The sequence below is a fragment of the Pelobates fuscus genome, chromosome 13 (assembly GCF_036172605.1).
Source record: "Pelobates fuscus isolate aPelFus1 chromosome 13, aPelFus1.pri, whole genome shotgun sequence".
Classification (NCBI taxonomy): Eukaryota; Metazoa; Chordata; class Amphibia; order Anura; family Pelobatidae; genus Pelobates; species Pelobates fuscus.
This window is the reverse complement of record NC_086329.1, coordinates 37,270,468-37,291,456: the sequence shown is the minus strand read 5'-3', so window position 1 is coordinate 37,291,456 and position 20,989 is coordinate 37,270,468. Positions and strand designations below refer to the sequence as shown.

The 20,989-nt window shown below is 40.6% G+C and overlaps 1 protein-coding gene across 1 annotated transcript in view; it reads left to right on the top strand.

Moving 5' to 3' along the window:
- Positions 1 to 20,989, top strand: part of LOC134583330 (protein transport protein Sec23A) — a 68,046-nt gene that overhangs the window by 42,037 nt on the left and 5,020 nt on the right. Inside the window, exons 13-17 of the mRNA XM_063440210.1 lie at positions 5,685 to 5,791; positions 11,962 to 12,115; positions 15,938 to 16,015; positions 18,752 to 18,913; positions 20,319 to 20,405. Of these exons, the coding sequence (XP_063296280.1) occupies positions 5,685 to 5,791; positions 11,962 to 12,115; positions 15,938 to 16,015; positions 18,752 to 18,913; positions 20,319 to 20,405 (588 nt within the window). The remainder of the gene's footprint in view (positions 1 to 5,684; positions 5,792 to 11,961; positions 12,116 to 15,937; positions 16,016 to 18,751; positions 18,914 to 20,318; positions 20,406 to 20,989) is intronic.

Sequence of the window (20,989 nt, the reverse complement as noted above, 5' to 3'; positions counted from 1 at the left end):
TTTTTAGAAAGCATAACTGTTATGGTTAAAATCTTGAAATTAGTCATTGTCAGCTGACTCCAACAGTGATCCCCACATCAATGACCCTCAGTCATGTAGTAAATAAGTCACGGAATCTTTATTCTTATTAAGGTGCCTCTCTTCTAGCCACCAAGGGATGACTTGGCGAATTGCGACTACCAGCAAGTATGGCAAAGACTTGTTAATAGTCCAAACGTTGCCAGATCCCCGTTGGTGGCTGGATTGAATGCACGTTAAAATAAATATTCTGCAAGTTATTTGCGGCTTGACTTTAACCTTATCTTTAATCTTTATCTTTAGCCTTATCTTTTTATAGTTTAACATTTGTTTAAGGTAGCTTGTAATAACGTCTGCTTCACAAATCAAGCTTGCCCATTCTGTTTTTAAAGCTGCGAAACATTAACACACAATACCCCTATTCCTTTTCATTTGACAGCAACATAAACAATCTCATTGATCCATGAAAAAGTTACACAACCTAATCCTATTTCAGCCAGGAATAGCTTAGTTTAAAAGACACCCTGTGTCTAGCATTATTTAAACGGTTCCTGAAGTCTGTCACCACTAATAGATACAGCATACAGTGTAGACGTGTCGCCTTACAAAACATAGCTTTAATTCACGATGCTGATCAATTGATCTACTTTCTAACATTCTCCAGCAAGTTAATGATTTGAAAACCACATCTCAGAATATCCCAAAGTATTCACAATTCTTTTTGGAGTAAAATACTCACGTTCTAAACTCCCTTTTCTCTCTGAGCCAGTTTATATTTTTGCTTTCTGTCTCTGGGTCTTTCCGAGTTTTGTCTTAAGTGTATTTTTTTTTTCTTTTTTGGTTAAGCTATATTAACCTCAAACTTGAAAACTTAAACACAAAAGTAAAAAAAAAATTACGTAATTTCCCCTTTTTCTTACTTTTTTTTTTATGCATGTGAAATTGAGAACATCAGAAGTATAGCAAAGGACTATGCTTCTGAAATTTCGTGGTATTTAAAAAAAGAAAAGGGAATTGCGTATTCGGATGTTTGTTAAAGGCAGGGAAGTATGTGTGGAACTAATAATTGTAATAAGGTAGGTGTGAAGCTAGCTAATGCATTTAAAAAAAAATAAAAATAAAATTCACCGTTAACATTCTTTTGTCTGTCTGAAGGACTTTGTGAATGGGTGGGATTCGTTAGCGTTGAAATATTCCCTGGCATAGGAAAAATGCCCTTGTTTCTTTCTAATTAATGGAGAATTTTTTTTTAATTTACAAAATACAGAATATACTATCTACTTCAGATAATGGTATGTAAAAAAAACTTACGTGTAAGCCAGCTGCTGTTCCTTGTGTGTCGGAGTTGATCAATGAAGATTTGTGCTTTTCAAAGGGGAACAGCTGAAGAGATTGCTCTGGTTTTTGGATACTGAGAGTGTCTTTTGTGTGTGGACAGTTGTGTAGTGGACGTCTATGGATCAGCAATCATATGATATGCAGCATCCTGTTTTATCCAGAGTCTGCTAGCTGACTGATGCACACAAGTGTGTAAACCCTGGAGACGCAAACTCAAACAAAGTATTCGTAATCGTTTTCTCTTTTTTTTTTGTTCTGTATTTTTTATTGCTGTCCATTTTACAGCTAATTTCCTCCCTGTTGTATTATGGAGATAATCATGTATATAGCATCAGTTACAGTGATTTTAATCTCACCTGATGTTTTCTTAGAGTAATTATAAGTGATGTCTCTCTGTTTAATTCAAACTGTGTTTAATTAGAGGAGGATTTGATGCAGTTATGAACAGAAGGATTCTCTTAACTCCCAGACATGTACTGATAATGAGTGAATGAAATAAAGATAAGAGACACCTTAATGGATTTTGTGTGAAATTGGGAATTTGATTGAATGTCGGTGTGCACAATATTATACAATTTCGTATTAAGTAAAATATATATATATATATATATATATATATATATATAATAAAACACACAGAATTATAACGCATAGCATTAAAAATAGTAAGTAATAAACAAGCCAGTTGTAAATATATGAATTATAAATTCACTAGGACTTATTGTTTTACCTTATTGAGAGTCTGATTTACTCGGTCACATGTTCCTAGCAGAAGCATTCGACATTTGCCTCGTTGCAGTATTATTGCACAGCGGTTCTTAGTAAATTATTGCTGTCTCATCTGAAAAATAAAATATTTAAAGGATAATTCTGAAAAAGGAGAAAAGGCTGTTTTTTTGTTTTTTTTTTCTTTTGTTGTTTTTTTTTTTAAATAAAATTTTTAGTATGGTAATGCTGGGATATATATCCTTATTGTATTTTCACATTTTTGTGGGTCACGATTCCCTTTTTGTCCTTTTGAATTTCCTGGATCCTTCATCCCCCAGTTTGTAGAATGAAGGGGAGGCTAAAATTAAAGGAAAACTATAGTGTCAGGAAAACCAGCTTGTTTTCCTGGCACTGTAGCTACCCCTTCTGCCACTTACCTGGGTCCAACTCCAATGTCCCTCGGTGCTGGCTAGGTTCCGCCCACGCTCCTCCCCCTCCGACATCCGCTGGCGGGGAAGACCTAATGCACATGCGCGGCAATGGCTGCGTTCGCATTCGGATTCCCTTATAGGAATATATACAATGCTTTCCTATTGTGATTCTGGTGATGCTGGAAGTCCTCATGCAGAGCCGAGGGCGTCCGACGTCGCTTAAAGGGACACTATAGTCACCAGTGCAACTACATGTATTCCTGACCCTATAGTGTTAACACGACCATCTAGCCCCCCAGGGCCCCTCATGCCTCCATAAATATAGTAAAAATCTTACTGTATTCAAGCCAGAAGCTGTAAATCTGCATGCTATTAGACTCAGGAAAAACAAGCAGTCTGCTGACATGTGATAGCCTGATCCAATCACAGTGCTTCCCCATAGGATTGGCTGAGACTGACAAGGAGGCAGATCAGGGGCAGAGCCAGCATGATTCAAACACAGCCCTCGCCAATCAGCATCTCCTCATAGAGATGAATTGAATCAATTAATCTCTATGAGGAAAGTTCAGTGTCTGCATGCAGTGGGAGGAGATACTGAATCACAGGATGCTCCTGCACTGCAGATCTGAGTGGATGGAGGCATATTATGCCTCCATCAACTCAGAAGTCCCTCTGGTTCACTCTGAGTGACTGACTGCAACTGGAGGTGTTCCTAGCTTTCAATGTAAACACTGTATTTTTCACAGAAAATACAGTGTTTACATGAGAAAGGCTGCAGGGAGCTATAGTTCTCACCTGAACAACCTAATTAAGCTGAAGTTGTTCAGGTGACTATAGTGTCCCTTTAAACAACCGGAAGTCCCTCTAGTGGCTGTCTGTTAGACAGCCACTAGTGGAGGAGTATTATTACTTATATAGCGCCAGCAAATTCCGTAGCGCTGTACAATGGTTTATAAAAATAAGATGATGGGAGTTGGCACCCAGACCACTTCAATGGGCTGAAGTGGTCTGGGTGCCTACGATGTCCCTTTAAGCAGTGGTATGGAGAAACACACACAAGTGAGAGAGCTACTTTCGCCCCTTTGTTGTCATCCTACCCAACTTCCCCCATTTGTAACCTATTTCACCCCACTTGTAACCCTCTTTATTCACCGACCCCTACTTTTGGACCTCTTTCCCCAGACTTGCATGTCTCCTTGTGTGTCTATCCTAAAACACATGTTTGTGTCCTTTGTCATACTTTACTTGTGTCTGTAACGTCTTACCCAAAAATCAGATAATTTCTTAAATCGTATATGGACATCAGAGTGTTAAGGGGACAACCTACCAGCCTGACACATTTAATTCATTAACTGATACTTAAAGAGTCCTGTTAGACTGTCTAGTGCCCATTCCCCTTGTTTTCTAGAGTACTTACTGCTTTTTTTTTTTCTTTAAAGTATATGTAGCCAAATCCTAATACCATCTCAAACATAAATGTTTTTGGCTCAGAGGCCTAATTGATTAAGCTCTCTGCTAACAGTGTGCAGACTGTGTCACAATGCGCCCCAATATTACAGACAACAATATTAAAGCAAAAATTACAATAGGGAATAGATCTCAAGTGGTGTATAAGAACATAGGCTTTCCACTTGTGACTCATATTGTACTTAACATTTTGGTGTCAAAGCTATATTACCCAGAAAATATCATTGCACTGGAGGCCTCCAATATGGTATTTTTTAAGTGACATTTTCAATGTCCTTGCCATGATCCTTTATTGACACGTTAATATCCACTAATGCAAGTTCTTAACGTGCTGAATTTTTACTATCTACATTTGTAGATGTGTTTGTGTCTGTCTATTTTGTTTTGTTCCGTCCCATAGATGGAAAGGGACATTGTTTACCAGTGTAATAGAATATTTTACTTGACATGAGCTTAGTTATCTTTTTGCCATGGTTGACATAATTTTAAGAAAAGCACATATGTTCTGTGTGTTCTGTACATATATTTAAATTCAGCACCAGATGTTTGTGTGAGAACTTTTTAATATGTGTGGTGGTACCGGTGTTAGGATATTGAATATGTGATATGGTGCCTGTGTGAGGATATTGAATACATGACCTGGTGCCTGTGTGAGGATGTTGAATATGTGACCTGGTGCCTGTGTGAGAATGTTGAATATGTGACCTGGTGCCTGTGTGAGCATATTGAATATGTGACCTGGTGCCTATGTCAGGATATTGAATATGTGACCTGGTGCATGTGTGAGGATGTTGAATATGTGGCATGATGCCTGTGTGAGGATGTTGAATATGTGGCATGGTGCCTGTGTGAGGATGTTGAATATGTGGCATGATGCCTGTGTGAGGATGTTGAATATGTGGCATGGTGCCTGTGTGAGGATGTTGAATATGTGGTGTGGTGCCTGTGTGGGTATATTGAATATGTGACCTGGTGCCTATGTCAGGATATTGAATATGTGACCTGGTGCCTGTGTGAGGATGTTGAATTTGTGGCGTGGTGCCTGTGTGAGGATGTTGAATATGTGGTGTGGTGTGGTGTGGTGCCTGTGTGGGTATATTGAATATGTGACCTGGTGCCTATGTCAGGATATTGAATATGTGACCTGGTGCCTATGTGATGATGTTAAATATGTGACGTTGTGTCTGTCAGAGGATGTTGTATATGTTAAGTGCGGTCTGTGTGAGAAAATAGAATATGTAGCATGTTGAATGTGTGTATGGTGAGATCTGTGTTTGTATATAACTGGTCCTAAAGAAAGTTCCTAATTGGAGCTAAAATGCCTAGAAATAGTTTTTCGTGATGGAATAAAAGAAGGAAATTATTTTAAGTTCTAGAGTGCTGGTAGTTAATTGGAATATATATATAATTAATTTTTTTTCATATATGCACACACACTGCAACAAACGAAAACAAATAATGAACAATGATGGTGAGGGATTCTCAACCTTGACAAAAAGTTATCTCGGCTTCTTTTTTTTTCACACAATATTTGTTCTCAAGATTGTGGCAGATCTTTGTCCTTATTTAGAAGTCTGTGCTAGGAATTGTGACGCTTATAGCTATATTTACCAATATGTGGCAATCCTTGGCAAGTAGAAATAGTTTTAATACTCTTAGCAGAGTTTCTTTCCTTGTCATTTACTGTAACTAATGCTCCCTTTTCCCACCTTGACATTTCAGCACAATGCTCCCATCCCACAAGGGGGACGAGGTGCAATCCAATTTGTGACTCAGTATCAACACTCGAGTGGACAGAAACGGATCCGCGTAACCACAGTCGCAAGAAAGTAAGAATCTTGTTGCTTAGCTGCAAACATGATGAGTGAGCTAATAGCGTGATCACTTTCTCGACATGTAAAATGTTGATATTAAAACATACTCTTGCAGTTATCCGACCAAGCAGGGTTGGGGTTATTATGGCAGCTATTAAAGAATAGAGTCAATGGCAAATACAGTTCTCCTCTACCTCTTCAATCCTGTGTTTTAGACCAGGAATGGCGAATTAATGGGGCTTTTCACTTCTCACAGTAACATAACCTGCTGTGAGCCGCATGACCTTTATACACAACAGGTTACAACATGCCTGGCCTACTCCCTTGCTGAGTATTCTCAGTTGAGTAATTAGCACATTATTTAATTAGTAATCACAGAGTCTAATTGTAAAAAAATTCAGCTAACTCACAGATGTCCACAACTGCTATACTCATGGTCCGTTCTGCAAAAAATGCTCTTTATTGGAGCTTGTTCTTTCTCATACCCCTTTGTAATTATAGGCAGTCAAAGCAGTGTGATCAGAGGTTAGTGGCTGCTTACTGTTAAAGTAACATTTTACATTTAAATTACATTGGTATAAATTGTAGATTATGCTAACGTAGTGTACCTATAATCTTAATTTTAGTAATGACAGGAGGCGAATATTTGCGTAAACTTTCTTTACTTTAAACTCCAGCAGCACAGATCATTTAAAAAGTTAAACCAATCCGAATCAGGAATCATTACTACATATAGCTCTGTGGTGCTTTCCACTTCCTCTTTCTTTGAAGCGAACTAATAGTCCAATGAACAAGTGCAACAATGAAAACTCAAATAACGATGTGGATCCAATGTAACCCCAAGGACCGCTTGAACAGTAAGGATGCGATGGGCAGATCCAATGTATAATGCCAATTTTCACACTGAAAAGAACAGAAAGAAATGAAAGGCAGCGAAATGACAGTAGTTTATCAATACTATTCTTGAGGATAAAATAACGTATTCATATCTGAACCAGAAATTATATAATAATTGATAGCAACTAGCTAGGAAAATTAGCGTAAGCAGCAGTAGGACATGTAAAAAAACAGAAAATTAGATAAAACCAGTAGAGGGAGAGGAAGAAGGGAGGGAAATATTCGCCTCCTCTCATTACTAAAATTAAGATTATAGGTACACTAGTTTAGCATCATCTACAATTTTACCACATGACAGCATATTTGCATTTTTAATGCTATGAAAGAAGAGCGAAAGAAGCACGAGAAGCAGTACGGAAATAGAAAATCCGAGACCAGTCAGTAGAACGCATAATGTCCACCAGTGAAGCACCCCATGAAAAAGCTTGCGTAGCCGCTTCATCACTTAAGGAGTGCGCTCCGAAGGTCGATTCGACGCCCGCTACTGATAACAGCCATCAGAACCATCTAGCGAGGATAATAGCTGAAACTGGTCCATGCAGTTGTACATAAAATATGAGTAATTGCTCCGATCCAGGCACGAAGTGAAGCAGTAACTTCCACATAGTGAAGGAGAGTTTTAACCTTGCAAAGAAGAAGAATTTATTTTCATACAACACGAAACCGAAAAAGAGACACCCTCCGGTGAAAAAGATCCTACGATATAAAGAACATACGATATCCTACGGAAGGAAACCAGACATAGTAGAAAACTGAGCTTTGTCGACAGTTAACGCAGAGATAGCAATGCATTGTCTAGCCAATTCCAAAAGAAATTCATGTGAATACTTCGGACCAGGGGGACGAGACAAACGCATATCTCTCACGAGGCAGCAAACCAACATATCCTGTCCAACGAGGCATTCTTGGATAGGGACGTTGGCTGCCGATTTTGCCGACCGCGTAGCGTTAACCAAACGGTAAGACCGACCCAACAAAAAAAATAAGAGGAAATTCAATACGAAGGAGACAGGGGCTGTAAAGGGATCTGAATCCCTCTCCATACACTAGATAGACCATTTGTTCCAGGCTGCCATGTAGCATCGTAAAGTGCCTGGTGCCCACAAATCCCGTAGGAGGTCCTTAATCGGCTGCGATAGTCCATCGACATCCCAAGATCCCCTGAAATCGCCCAGGCCACGAAATGGAGCCGGTGTAGCAGAATGAGTGGGTGCGTCTCCCTTTGCAGGTTGGATAAAAGGAGAGGGAAGTCCGGTAGCATCAGCGGATGATCTTATAAGAATTTCAATAGGTCCAGGAACCAAACCTGGCTCGGCCAGAGCGGAGTGATCAGCAGGAGCAATGTTTGGTGTGTCCGTATCTTGTGCAGGACCCTCGCCAACATGGAGAAGTGTGAGAATGCGTAGGCCCCTTGGTTCGGCCACTTCTGAAGAAATGCGTCGACTACCTCGCATTCCGGGTCCAGGAGCCAGCTGGGAAAATGGGAATATGGGAAGAAATATGGGAAGTTGGCGGTTTGTCCGTGAAGCAAAGAGTCTATCCATAGAGGACCCCTGGGCTGTGCCAAAGTCTTGAAGACCTCCACATTCAGTCGCTATTGCCCCTCCAGTGGCGGGAGTACTAATCCGCCGTGAGGTTGGAACTTGGAGGTCCCTGGAAGGGATTCCACTCTTAATGTGATATTCCTGGAGAGACAAAAGGTGTAAATGTCTTTGGTTTCCTCTGAGAGTGCCTGAGTTTGAGCTCCGCCCGCGATTGATATACTGCACTGTTAAAAACATTTCCATGCGCTGTAGTATACAACAATCCGACATGTACTTGGCCAAGCTGTGGATGGCAAAGGAGCCCTCTATCAGTTCCTCGCAGTTGATGTGCATCTCTGACTCCTCGTGTAGCCATGGGCTCCCTGTGGAGGAGTCTGTGCAGTGTCCTCCCCAGCCCCAGAGACTGGCGTCTGATTCCACCACGAAATATGGTGACGGACCAAAAATGGCTTTCCCATTCCAGACTTGCATATAGAGGAGCCACCTCTGTGTTGATCGGTATCCGCTAATCGTATAAATAACCTGCTCGCAAAAACTTTGCCTTTAGTCGTTGCATGGCTCTGTAGTGGAGGGGACCTGGGTATATTGCCTGAATGGAAGCGGACAGTAGACCCACTACTCGGGATAGGAGTCGAAGTGGGATGAGTTCTAGTCACAGGATTTTCAGAATTTCCCTTCGGATAGAAGCAATCTTCGACAAAGGGAGACTTAGTAGACATGTCATGGAGTCGATCTCGAACCCCAGGAATTGAACAACTTGAGCCAGTTTGAGAGCCAACTTCTCTCTATTCATCACGAATCCCAGCGATTCGAGAAAGTCCAGGATAAATGTCGTCTGAGATACTAGTTGTGAGGCCGAGTTGCAGAAGATCAGCAAATCGTCTAGGTAAATCAAGTACTGTACTCCCGGAGATCGTAGACGCGCCATGACGAGTTTCAGTAGTTTCGTGAAACACCAGTGAGCCGAACTTGGTGGCCATGTTCATGTGCTGGAGATCCATCCATACATATGAGGGCTGCATTGGTGTTGCCTAGGAGGCATACACACCGTTGTGCCCATTCACAGCGTGAGGGTCAAGCTGCAACTGTGAGTGTCCAGAAACAGGCGGTCTTCCTCCTGGGAGGAGAGGTCGTGTAATATCCCCTGTGGTGAGGGGTCACCTGCTAAAGACTCCTTCACATATTTGGAGTCATGTGGGGGCAAGTCTTGCCAATCGTCCCCGTCTTGCCAATCGTCAGATGCACAGTCCACTAATCTAGTATATCTCGTGTATGAGGGGAGTCATCGTCTTCCCCGGAGGAGAGCATTTGCGGTCGGGGTGCAGGCCTCGTCTCCCATTTGGTGCGTTTGACTGATTCCTTTCCTTTAGACCTGACTGAGGTCGGCGCGCTCGTTCTGTGGCGTTTAGGCATGGAAGGTGGCTCCTTAGTTGACCTCTCCGAACCCCCTACGTCCTCATCCTGTGGTGGGGACATGCTCGTGTTTAGAGCAGATACCTCTGGAGGAGGTTGGGTGAGTATTTTGGATAGGGCTTTCTCCACCGATGCTGCCACTGCAGTGTTAATCATGGACTGAAAGCCCTGGGTTTGTAGTGTCTGGGTCGCCCTGCGGAGGAGAGGACGTATATTAGCATCCGTGCAGGCAGACCAGCCTGATGGGGATTCCCCTGTTAGTACAATAGGGGTAGGCCCAATAGGCGTTGCGCCAACCACCACGACACTCACACAGGTCGTGGAGAGTGGCTAATATGTCAGGGATTGACACCCTGAAGTAGGGGGAGGCGGGTTAACCCTGTGTGTCCCCTGTGGGGAGGTACCAGGTAAGCGGAACTAGTTTGTCCAATGTAATAGTAGGGACTCCCAATAAGGGTTTATGGTACTTAGCAATGCCCTGGCCACCTTAGTACAACTAACGCAGAATAAAATCACCCGATATCCCTGCCATCCAGCCAACTCACCCCCCCACTTCCCTGCGCCACAGTAGAAACCTGTACAAATGTGTAAAAACAGAGCCAGCAAAACCACCCTGCGCGCGGTTGAAACGGCTGCGGAGTGAAGTGCCAGACCATACAGGCAGACAGGCAGGGGTAGAGAGTCCGTTAGATACAGGGTTTTAGCAGGAGCAGGGACAGTGGGGAAGGTGAGAGTAACACAAGAAACATAGATATAACAGTGACAATCAAATAAAACGGTGTGATTCAGTGTTTAGCAACAAATAGGAGATTTAATTCTCTGACCTGTACTCTAGCAGGAGCAGCAAAGAAAGAGGAAGAGCAAGCACCACAGAATTGTATGTAGAAATGATTCTTGATTCTGATTGGTTTAACTTTTTTGATTGATCTGTGCTGCTGGAGCTTAAAGTGAAGAAGATTTATGCAAATATGAAGCCTCCTGTCATGTGGTAGAAATACGTATCTGTCAGACTGAAACTTGTCTACTTGGCAGACAAGGATATTGTTTTGATGTGCCTGGGTCTCAAAGATCTTATAGTATATATAGAGTCAAATTAATATGTTATTTTGTATCATTCATTATGCTTATTATTTAGAATGCTGCTACAGCCATATGCGGCACTATGACCCCCAGTAGTGGTTATGGTGTAGAGAATGTTTTGATATTTGTGTGTTAGGATTTCAAACCTCATCGTCCAATTCAAATAAGGAAGTTGCGATTCTTCACATCTCTTTTAAGGAGCTTTGTTTAGAAGTGATAACACTGATTGCAGAGGATTTTAGGATTTTATATGCAGTTTGGCAAAAGGCTACTTTTTTCTATTTTCTAATTTTTTTTTATTAAATCTAAAATATTTCGATATGGTTATTTACAGAATGCAATAATAATCTGATCGAGGCGGACAGCTAACAACCGGAAAATTCAGGAAAATACACTTTTACATTACGGTTCATTATAGGGCTTTTTTCCTGCACTAACCAAGATGATAGCTACATTAGTGGTTTGTAGAATATCTTCAAACTACTTTATAAAATAAAACCTTTCGCGGATTATGTGCATTATTTTCAAAGGAAAGAAAATGATACTCTTAAAACGGCTTAATATTTACAGAATCAGTTGCTTGTATCTCGGAATACAATTTAGAGTGCAGCTGCTCAAAACCAAATTGAATTATTTAGAACATCGTAACGGGGACAGAAAATAAATCGTACAGTAAAGAAATTGGCTTTGGAAGCAAAGTATTTTTATAAATGGCTAGTTTCATGAATGCGCTACATCTTTGTGGAGAGATGCAAATATGGTCCTCGCATTAGCTGGCAAAGCGCAACCAGATAACCACGCTTAAAACCCACAGTGAGTCTCTGGCCATTAGTGATACAATGTGTATTTCATTGTGTCTCAAGGGGATATTGCAAAGTTACTTACTTTGATTTAGCCCTGCAGTGAAATGAAGATGTGGTCAATTTACAGCGTTTCAAAAATTATTTCAAATGATTATCTTTACAAACAAACATAAGGGAGCAGTTTGTATGTGCGCATAGTTGTCAGTCTGTCTGTCTATCATATGTGTATGTACATAAAAACCACACGCATGCTAAGACGAGCTAGAATAGGACATTGTGGTCATTGCACTTACACAGCTATTCATAGCTTGCAAGTGGCTGCTTTTGTGTTATTGCAACAGGCTTAAAGGGCCAAGTACAAGTAAGGGTTTCATTGCACACAACCGATGACAAACTGTCAAACAAGAAGTAATTTTTCTGCTTTGTTTTCCTTTTCTATTTCCCACAGCTGGGCTGATGCTCAGACACAGATACAAAACATTGCTGCATCTTTCGATCAGGAAGCCGCTGCAATCCTTATGGCCAGGCTGGCTGTGTATAGGGCTGAAACCGAGGAAGGTCCAGACGTCCTAAGGTGGCTGGACCGGCAGCTGATTCGACTGGTAAGGCTGAAACAGGATTTAAAGGCTTTGATGTTCAAGGAAACATGCATGTTTATTTACACGAACACTCCAAGTTCCATAACCATTACAGTGTGCTTGTAGTAGTTATGGTGACAGCAGAGCCCTGGCGCACAAATCTCCGCTAGGAGCTCTCTTCGCTAAGCAGTGTAGGGCTTAACTCATTGGCTAAGAGGGATCAGCTGATGCTTTTTGGCACAGGGACACAGCTGTGTACTCTGCCTGTCCCTGTGATAAATAATTTCAGAGTAGACATAGGACTTTCTCACATGTGCACCAAATCATGGAAGATACAGCCTACATGCATATCCGGCAGCTGATCGCTTAATGATCTGCAGTTTTTTAGTCTCTGCTTGATGTTCCTATTGCTCTCCAAGACTTGTGTGTAAAAAGCAGAGCCTGGTTAAGGTTGCTTAGGGCCCTAGGCATGGTTCCAGATTGGGGCCCTGTTCAAGAACCCTGAGAGCCCCAACGCTCCCTCAACAAAGTCAGGGCGTGCAAGACCATTCTGCTGGTCAAGGAGAGCCCACTTAGAGTTGCAGACGTGTGAGCCTGAGACATTTACGTCCGCCTTTGTCGCCTAATGGGTAATCCAGCTCTGATAAAAAGGGACAACTTATTGGTAACTTTCTGGGTGCACTTTTATTATGCATATTGTGGGTGTTGTGTTTTGGAGCAGTAGGCAGCTTCATATTGTGAGTATTGCATGAATATATATTTTTTTTACTGTTTTATATCATAAGAGCCCCATAATGGAGCAGGGATGATATTGGCTGGCTACAAAAATCATATAAAAGGCCACTCAGAAAAACACCTAAAAATAGAGAATATGACTAAATGAGCAATACCAAGGTATGCTAAAATAACATACAAATCAATCAGTACCACAGGAGCACATAATGAAAAGGCTACAACCGGCCTGAATACATAATCCTTTCTTTAGGCTCAAAATGTCTGCTCGCTCACTATTGAAAATTCAACCCTAACGAGTGTGCCATGGATCCTCTAGGCATGTAAATTTTAGGCCTAGCTGGTAGAATAGGACATGGAATTTTGAGCCCTTTGTTAATAAATACAGATAAAAATACAAGACACGTCCAACACTAATAAATATAGGTACATAAAATGTGTTTCGTTATTATTATTATCTCTCTAAAACTAATAAAATAATCATATATTTTTATAATCCAACATCAACTTGGATTAGAAAAATCAACGGTATGTTACTTTCCAAATGAGATAAGAGGGTGTGATGGAAACCCTGAGAATAGATAAATGGCTGGCCCTGAACTTTAAATATAATTAATTAATAACACTCGAAATATTTTGTAGGATAAAAGAGAGCCACATCAAACACGGGGCAGATAGTGAAGTGCTCCCGTACAAAAAAGGAAGCACTTTTCATACCCAGCACATCTGAGTAGAAAATAAATAAAACATTATAACAAAAGAAAAATATTCTTCTGAGTGGTGCATGCTGTCATGCCAATGCAGTGGTCTTCAGTATGACAACTTTTCACGCCCTGACCAGCAACAAGCATAATTCTTTTTTTCAAATACAGCACTGTAGGTCTGCACGTTGCAGTGTAGAATGTGCCAGGACAGCACTTTTCATGTGTTGTCCAACAGTTGATTTACACAATAGCGCTAAAAAAAAACATATGCTGCTGCCCAGTATTGGAAAAAAGCATATTTGCCAGGGCAGCTCTTTTCATGTGCTGCCCATCTGTGTTAAATAAGCTATAATGCAGGTAATTAAAAAAAATCTAAACGAATTGGAGCTGTCATCCAAGAATCCTTCAGCTTCACGTAATATGCAGCCACAAGCATTATACCTCGACTTGCCTTGCCTAGGTGCAATTTATACACATCCTTCTAAAATGGGAGAGTCGAACATGTTTGACTACACTTTAGACAAATTTCTCCAACACAGAACGTAGAAGTACTTTATTTCACAGGTGTATTCCTAACATTCACGCCCCCCATTTGGGCATGGAAGCCTAAACTGTGTTAAGGGGTCCGCTACAGCATAGCAATATTTATATATTTTTTGTTTGTATGGGAGAGAGTATGTGAAGCTTTAAAGTGTGTATGGGTGAGTGCACCCATGTATGCATGTGTATGGGAAAGTCTATGTTTCAGTGAGCTTATCACGGTGTGCATGTTTGGGAATTTGTGCCTGTCGGGGCCCACAGTGTGGTTCTTGAAAGGACACAGCAATTTCTATCGGCAGCCCTTCTAACACTGGGGATACAGCTACATTTTATGTGTTAGAGCTAGAGTTAGTACTGAACTAGTGAAAAGTTATAGAAAATGCAATTCTAGGCATCATATCCATTTCAACTAATTGAAGTGGTTATGGTGTCCAGATTCCCAGGGCTCTGTCTCCTGATTCTTTGTTAAACAATGTCTGCACAGTTAAAGGGTGAATTATGATCGCTGAGCACCCACAGCCTTACGACCAGTTTATACCAGGTATAGCAGAGAGTTTTCCCCTGATGCTCTCAGCCTTTCAGTGACCGGGACCGGAATAGGGGGCAGCAGAGATCCTGATTTACTTTTAAAATTATCAGAAATGTTTTACCAGTGAAATAAGATATGATGCCTGGGAACTCTAGGCACCATAACCTCTTTAATGAGTTGTACAAAAATATTCAAATATAAGCCAGATTCATAGAAATACATACATTACTGATGTGATTTACAGTGGGTATTTATTTATTTTTTATTTGTGTGTTTGTGTATATTTGGGGACAAAGCATATGTAGTGTATATGTGAGCCCAGGCTATATGATGGAAGGCTTGATCTGTGTTGCAACGGGTCATCTGAGTCAATGCTGTAGTCTGGCATGTACAGTTCACATAGAGTACTCCAACATTCAGTCATTGACTTAGAGAACTAGCAGCGTCACTATGAGTCACAGTGACGATCGCCAGGACTTTGAGTGAGGATTCACAGTAAGCTGTATCGACCTGAGGTAGATATCACATGCTCCATCACTATGGTGAGGGGCCCCAGGGCCAGTCAGGGTGATATTTTTGTCTACCTGCCAGTCCGTGTACTCACGGAGCCCCTTAAATGCAGGTACTGCAATCAACTGTCTAATTAACTGTGTGTATATACATAGTGCCCTGTGCGTTTGGAGTAACATTGATCATTTCAAATTGTTAATACCACATTATCAGCACAGCTGACATGGGGAAGGTTCCTAGGCACTGAGAAGACCCTGTTATTAAACAATTGATATTACATTTAAAAATGGTTACCGACTGAACCTGCTCGCTGTAGGGTTACATCTCTTAGAGTGTCCCTTAAAGCTGTTGGGCCACTTGTAGTCAAAAGGTAAATCTCCAGTTTGCTACCCCACCCCTTATCTTTATTCTGTACCCCTACCGCTTTAAAACACTGAAAACCACCAAAATAAAGAATTTACAAACAAAAAAAGGTAAATCTCAAAATGTTCAGGAAATCCAGCTACAATTGATAGCAGTAAGGGCGTCGGAGCACAGTGGGGACTGTAGTTCACCTGTAGCAGGACATCTACAATTTAGATACCTCTTATTACATAATTCTGTGCATCTTTGGCGCCTATCAATCTCCATCCTCCAGCAGAGTGACTCAGAATACTTTCAGAAGATAAAAGTTACACATCAAAAAGGGGGCTGAGGTGGGACAGAACACGTATAAAGGGGATTATGACAAACACGCATTATTACCTGACATGTACCGTATGATTTTTTTTTTTTTATTTAATTTTGATTACGTGTGCACTAAAAGCATTTTGTGTATTGCTTTATTTCTAGTGTCAGAAGTTCGGAGAATACCACAAAGATGACCCCAACTCCTTCCGGTTTTCAGAGACTTTCTCTCTCTATCCACAAGTATGTAAATTAAATTTTATTTAGAACAGACATAACTTTATCTAATGTTACCAAAGATATAAGTGGAAAAAAACAATCAGTGCTTGTGTTGCATGCTCTGAATCCCACCTCCATGACATGGGCATGATTAGAAGACAAGCGGCCTTTGTAATCATTGTTTTCATTGCAATTTATATAAATTACACAAGGAAATTGGCATATATGTGTCCACTAAATTATTGATTGGGACATGTTTAGTTTAACCCCTGCACCCTTTTCTTGTGCCAACTGCCGTAACAGTTTATTTCAAAGTATCCGAAGAATGGCACAATGCCAATTTTCCATGTGCCCTGATACTATTATGACATACAGAAGTGCTTTCTAATAGTTAACCTAATCAATACATTTGTACTATAAATTCGAAGAAAAAAAAAGTCTTCCCAGAAAATCCAACATTCAGATCCAACAGTATAAAAGTATATAAATCATGCTACCACTGTGCCACAGGGACATAAATAGAATATTAAAAGACAAACATGTATAGGGCCATGTTCAAACAACTTCTCTAATGTAGAGATGGCCCTAACCTGCTGTTCAGCTGGATCAGATATTCAGAATATATTTTCTATTTGTTCAGAAATGATCTTACTAGAAAGAATACATTGAGATTTCTTGTGTACACATATGTCCTGAGACATGCAAACAGCACGTCTAGTTGCGGAGTTGCACGTTTAAAACACACAGAACACAGATTGGCATTAACAGTTTTTAAAAGTTTGGTTTGTTTGGAATGAATAATGTTTTAGAGTTTGCTGGCTTATAGACTATTAGGTCTATATATTTGGTAGGTTATTCCACGTTTTATTCACCTCTGTATTGATTGATTGGAGAGTAAGAAGCTAGCGCTATGGAGAGGTCCAAGTCTATTGTGTGCTCTAAACAGTTGTTACAAACAACATTAACAGATCACTAAATGCACCCAGACTACTTCATCTCATTGAAGTGGTCTGGGTGCAGTGGCCCTGCCGTTTTAACCCGTCAATGTAAAACATTGCCATTTTGAAGAAACATCAAAGTGTACGCTTCCACATCCATAATCGAATTAGAATGTTGCTCATTGCAACATTTTGATTGGAGAAGCACAACTTTTTACCGTAAATCCCTAATGCTTCTCTATGAGAAGCAATTGATTAGATGAGATCACGGAAGAGTCAACAAGTATGCTGGCAAAGACAGAGGCTGAAGATGAAGGGTAACTGAAACTGCCTTTTACCTCCACAGAAAGGGGGCATGGGGCCTAAACTGCTAGTCCAGCACTATAGTGTTTGGAATACAGGTTTGTGTTCCTAACACTAGAGTGTTCCTTTAAATATATTTTTTAGAATCATTTGTTCTAAAATCATTCAACTCCTCTGTACCATAGTCACCTTATGAATAATAACTTGTAAGTAATGTATTTGGCAGAAGTGGATGAGTTTTAAGATGTATATATTACAAGGTGTCATGTGATACTTTTGATTAAATATCACTAGTTTAAGCTACATTGGAGGTTTCTAAAGAAAGGCGGTTTTATACGGTCCATTTGTTAAATGAGTGGGACATTCTTTAAAGGATGATGTATATTTACTTAATTGACCCATAAGGGGTTAAACCGTTCAAGCCACAGTTTTATGTCAATGTTTAAAATAAATGTTTGAACTAAATTTGTATGTAAAAGTTTTTAATGTAATCAGGGCCGTGATACTGATACTTTAATACTGATTGGACCCTGGGAAGGTATTTGATTGGGGCCCCTTGACCTAGCATTCAATCACCCCATTAACGACCACATGTAAAAAAAACAAAAAAAAAACACACACTTAGCCCTATCATTTCTTACTGAGACAAAATACACACACTAACACACATACAGTTGCAAACACTGACATACATAGAGATGCACATATACACAGGTACAGGCTCCCACTCTGACTCCCTCCTTTTCTTCTCCTCCTCCCGGACGACGCTCGGTGAATGATGGGAGGAAGTGACCGGCTGTCACTTCCTCCCAGCATCCTGAAATCATCACAGGGGGCCCGGTTGCGTTCTTAAAGCGGCCGGGCCCCTGAAAATCCATCGCCATTGGGTGGCCCTTAGAGCATTGGCCACCCGATGAGCCTCCACATCGCTCGGCCCGCGGTGGTAGTTCCACGCGGGCCACACGCACAACGGCGGCCGGAGGGCTAAAGGGGCAGCTGCTTTGGGCCCCCTAAGACTGACTTGGCCCAGGGCAGCTGTCCCTTTTGCCCCGTGTTAAAGACAGCCCTGAATGTAACAAATATCAGAGACAACATATTTTTTAAGCTAAGTGATCAGACAACACTAAATGAAACAGATTGGAGATCTTGAGGAACAGATATAATAAACCGATGGGGATAGCAGTGACCTGGGGAATATTAGGGGAGCAGAGTAAACCAATTTTTATCTGTTTTTTTGGTTTGTTTTCCATTCCACTCTTACGGTGGTTGTATTTTTCTTTCTTTCTTTTTATTTATTTATTAATTAATTATTATTATTTTTAGTATAATGCTTATGTGACATACATTTTTCTGGAAAAGACACAGTTTTCCTTCGTTTGTTCCTGCAGAGTGCATAATATTGTCCCATTCCAGCTGTCTGGCTGGCTCTCCTCACATGTTCCCTACTGATTTTCCATCAGAGCCATTGCTTAGAAGTGAACAGCAATAAGATAATTGTATTGTGATTTTTGTCTTCCAGTTTATGTTCCATTTGAGGAGATCTCCATTCCTGCAAGTTTTTAACAACAGCCCTGATGAAAGTTCCTATTACAGGCATCACTTCATGCGGCAAGATCTTACCCAGTCTTTAATAATGATACAGCCAATACTTTACTCGTACTCTTTCAGCGGACCCCCAGAGGTATGGAGTTATGAAATAAAACGGATTTACACAAGATTCCATATGTGGGGAACAAAATTGCTTCATTATTATGTTTTTTTTTCTACATGGGGGTAGGACGCGGCAGTGAACACTGTGCCCACCCTCAGATTTTGCTGGGTGATAAGAGGGCCAGTTTATCCATGAATCTGGTGAAATTGCACGACATATTAAGAATGGATAAAATAATGAATGAATACCTATCAGTACACATATATATATATCATAAGTGAACCTGTTTGTGTACATAGATTTCTATATTCACATTGTTGCCTTGCCTTGTTGTGTATAATTATTGTCAGATCCTTTTCTTTTAATGATATCCCCAGCTCTCCCAGAATAAGATGCACGTTTATTATTTGACCCAAATAGCATATCTTTACATTAAATCTCATCTTCCACGTACCTGCCCTTTTCCGTAATTTATTTGTATCTCTTTATAGTCAGTTACTTATCATCCTGACAAAATATGTCATTGCATTTGCCTTTTTAAAAAAAATAAAAATGTAATTGTATGTATTTAAATGATTAAAGGTGTGTGTCATATTTCCTTGCCAATGCCTTATCATTTTGTTTTGGGGCTGGTATTATATATCGGAAGACTGGCTACATGCTATGAAGTTTTTTACCCTCACCTAACCCCGTGCTCCGAAATGATTTCAAAGCATTTGAGAGATGCTGTTAAATATTTACTTCCCGAAGCGGCTAACATTTTACGGATACCAAAACCACTAATGCTGTATTTAATGAACCAGGACATTGCTTTCCTGTAATGTTAATTGCTGCAATTATTAACCTCTAGCACAGCAGGGGCCGTCTGTGGCATTTCCAGGTGCCATTTCTTTGTTTACCCTGAGCATGTTGAAGCTTCAAGAGAATTCTAAAACTGCAGTATTCTAAATAGCGACAGCTACACTTTTATTGGGTAGTTTGCAAACAGAAATAAATGTTTGGTGTTGATCTAATCAACAAGTCCTGTAACACAGAAAGTCCTCTTGCAAGCGGTGTGTAATTAATTCTTCTTAAGCTGAACGTGTTCTCATTCGTATGAAAGCGCCTGCTATTCAGATGGTATAGACACAAAACAGAAGGATGGGAATATTTGAGCTTTTCAGTTTCTCTTTACACATTGTAGTATTTATTGTTCAGTATTTCTTTCTTTTTTCTCTCTCTGTTATTTTGATTATTTGCCATGTTTAGGTTATGACCACCTGGCATAAAAAATTTAATTGCACTCTCAATAAGTGATGGTCATACTAGCTAAGATCACCAGATATGTCATCCCCAAAGCCAATCAAACCATGACACTACCTTTAAACACACTAAGGCTTTTACCCGGGTCTGTACATGCATGTATACATAATAGATGTGGTTCTTTGTTTTTCAGCCAGTGTTGCTGGACAGTAGCAGTATTTTGACTGACAGGATCCTTCTGATGGACACATTTTTCCAAATCCTCATTTACCATGGAGAGGTGAGTCTGGGAGTATGCAGAGAAGAACGGTGAAAAGAAGTTGATGAAGGGTGTAGGATAATATGTCTCTCCCCGCTGTCTTTTTTCCCTATGTCTTTTCCCAGCCTCCCTTCATCCCCTAATCCAACAAGGAGCAGGTAGAGGAAGCAGTTTAACACAGAATACGTACACCCAGGGTTGAGTTAGACTGTGGTTTGGAGATGGAGGGTGGCACATTCACATTTGCAGCATTTAAAACTGAAATCCTTAGATCTGCATCTTCATGTAGTACATAATGGATACTATGTATGTAAATACTCTTACTGTTAACACTAACTACCCCCCTGCCCTCTTTTAACCCTATTTGTTCCTTATTTGTCCAGAATATCTCTAAAGTGGTCGGCTTTGTCACTGCTGTGGTCTTCTTGGCCCAGTGTGGCCCTGGATCTTATCCCTTTTTTGGTTTCAGCTGTCTATTGTGTGGCATCCTGATGGCATTCTTGTGGTAATGACTTACCGCTGCAAGAGAATTAGAAACATGAAGTGGTGCATCAGGACGGTCAGCTGAGACATCACACAATGGACAGTGGGAGCTAGAAGATAGA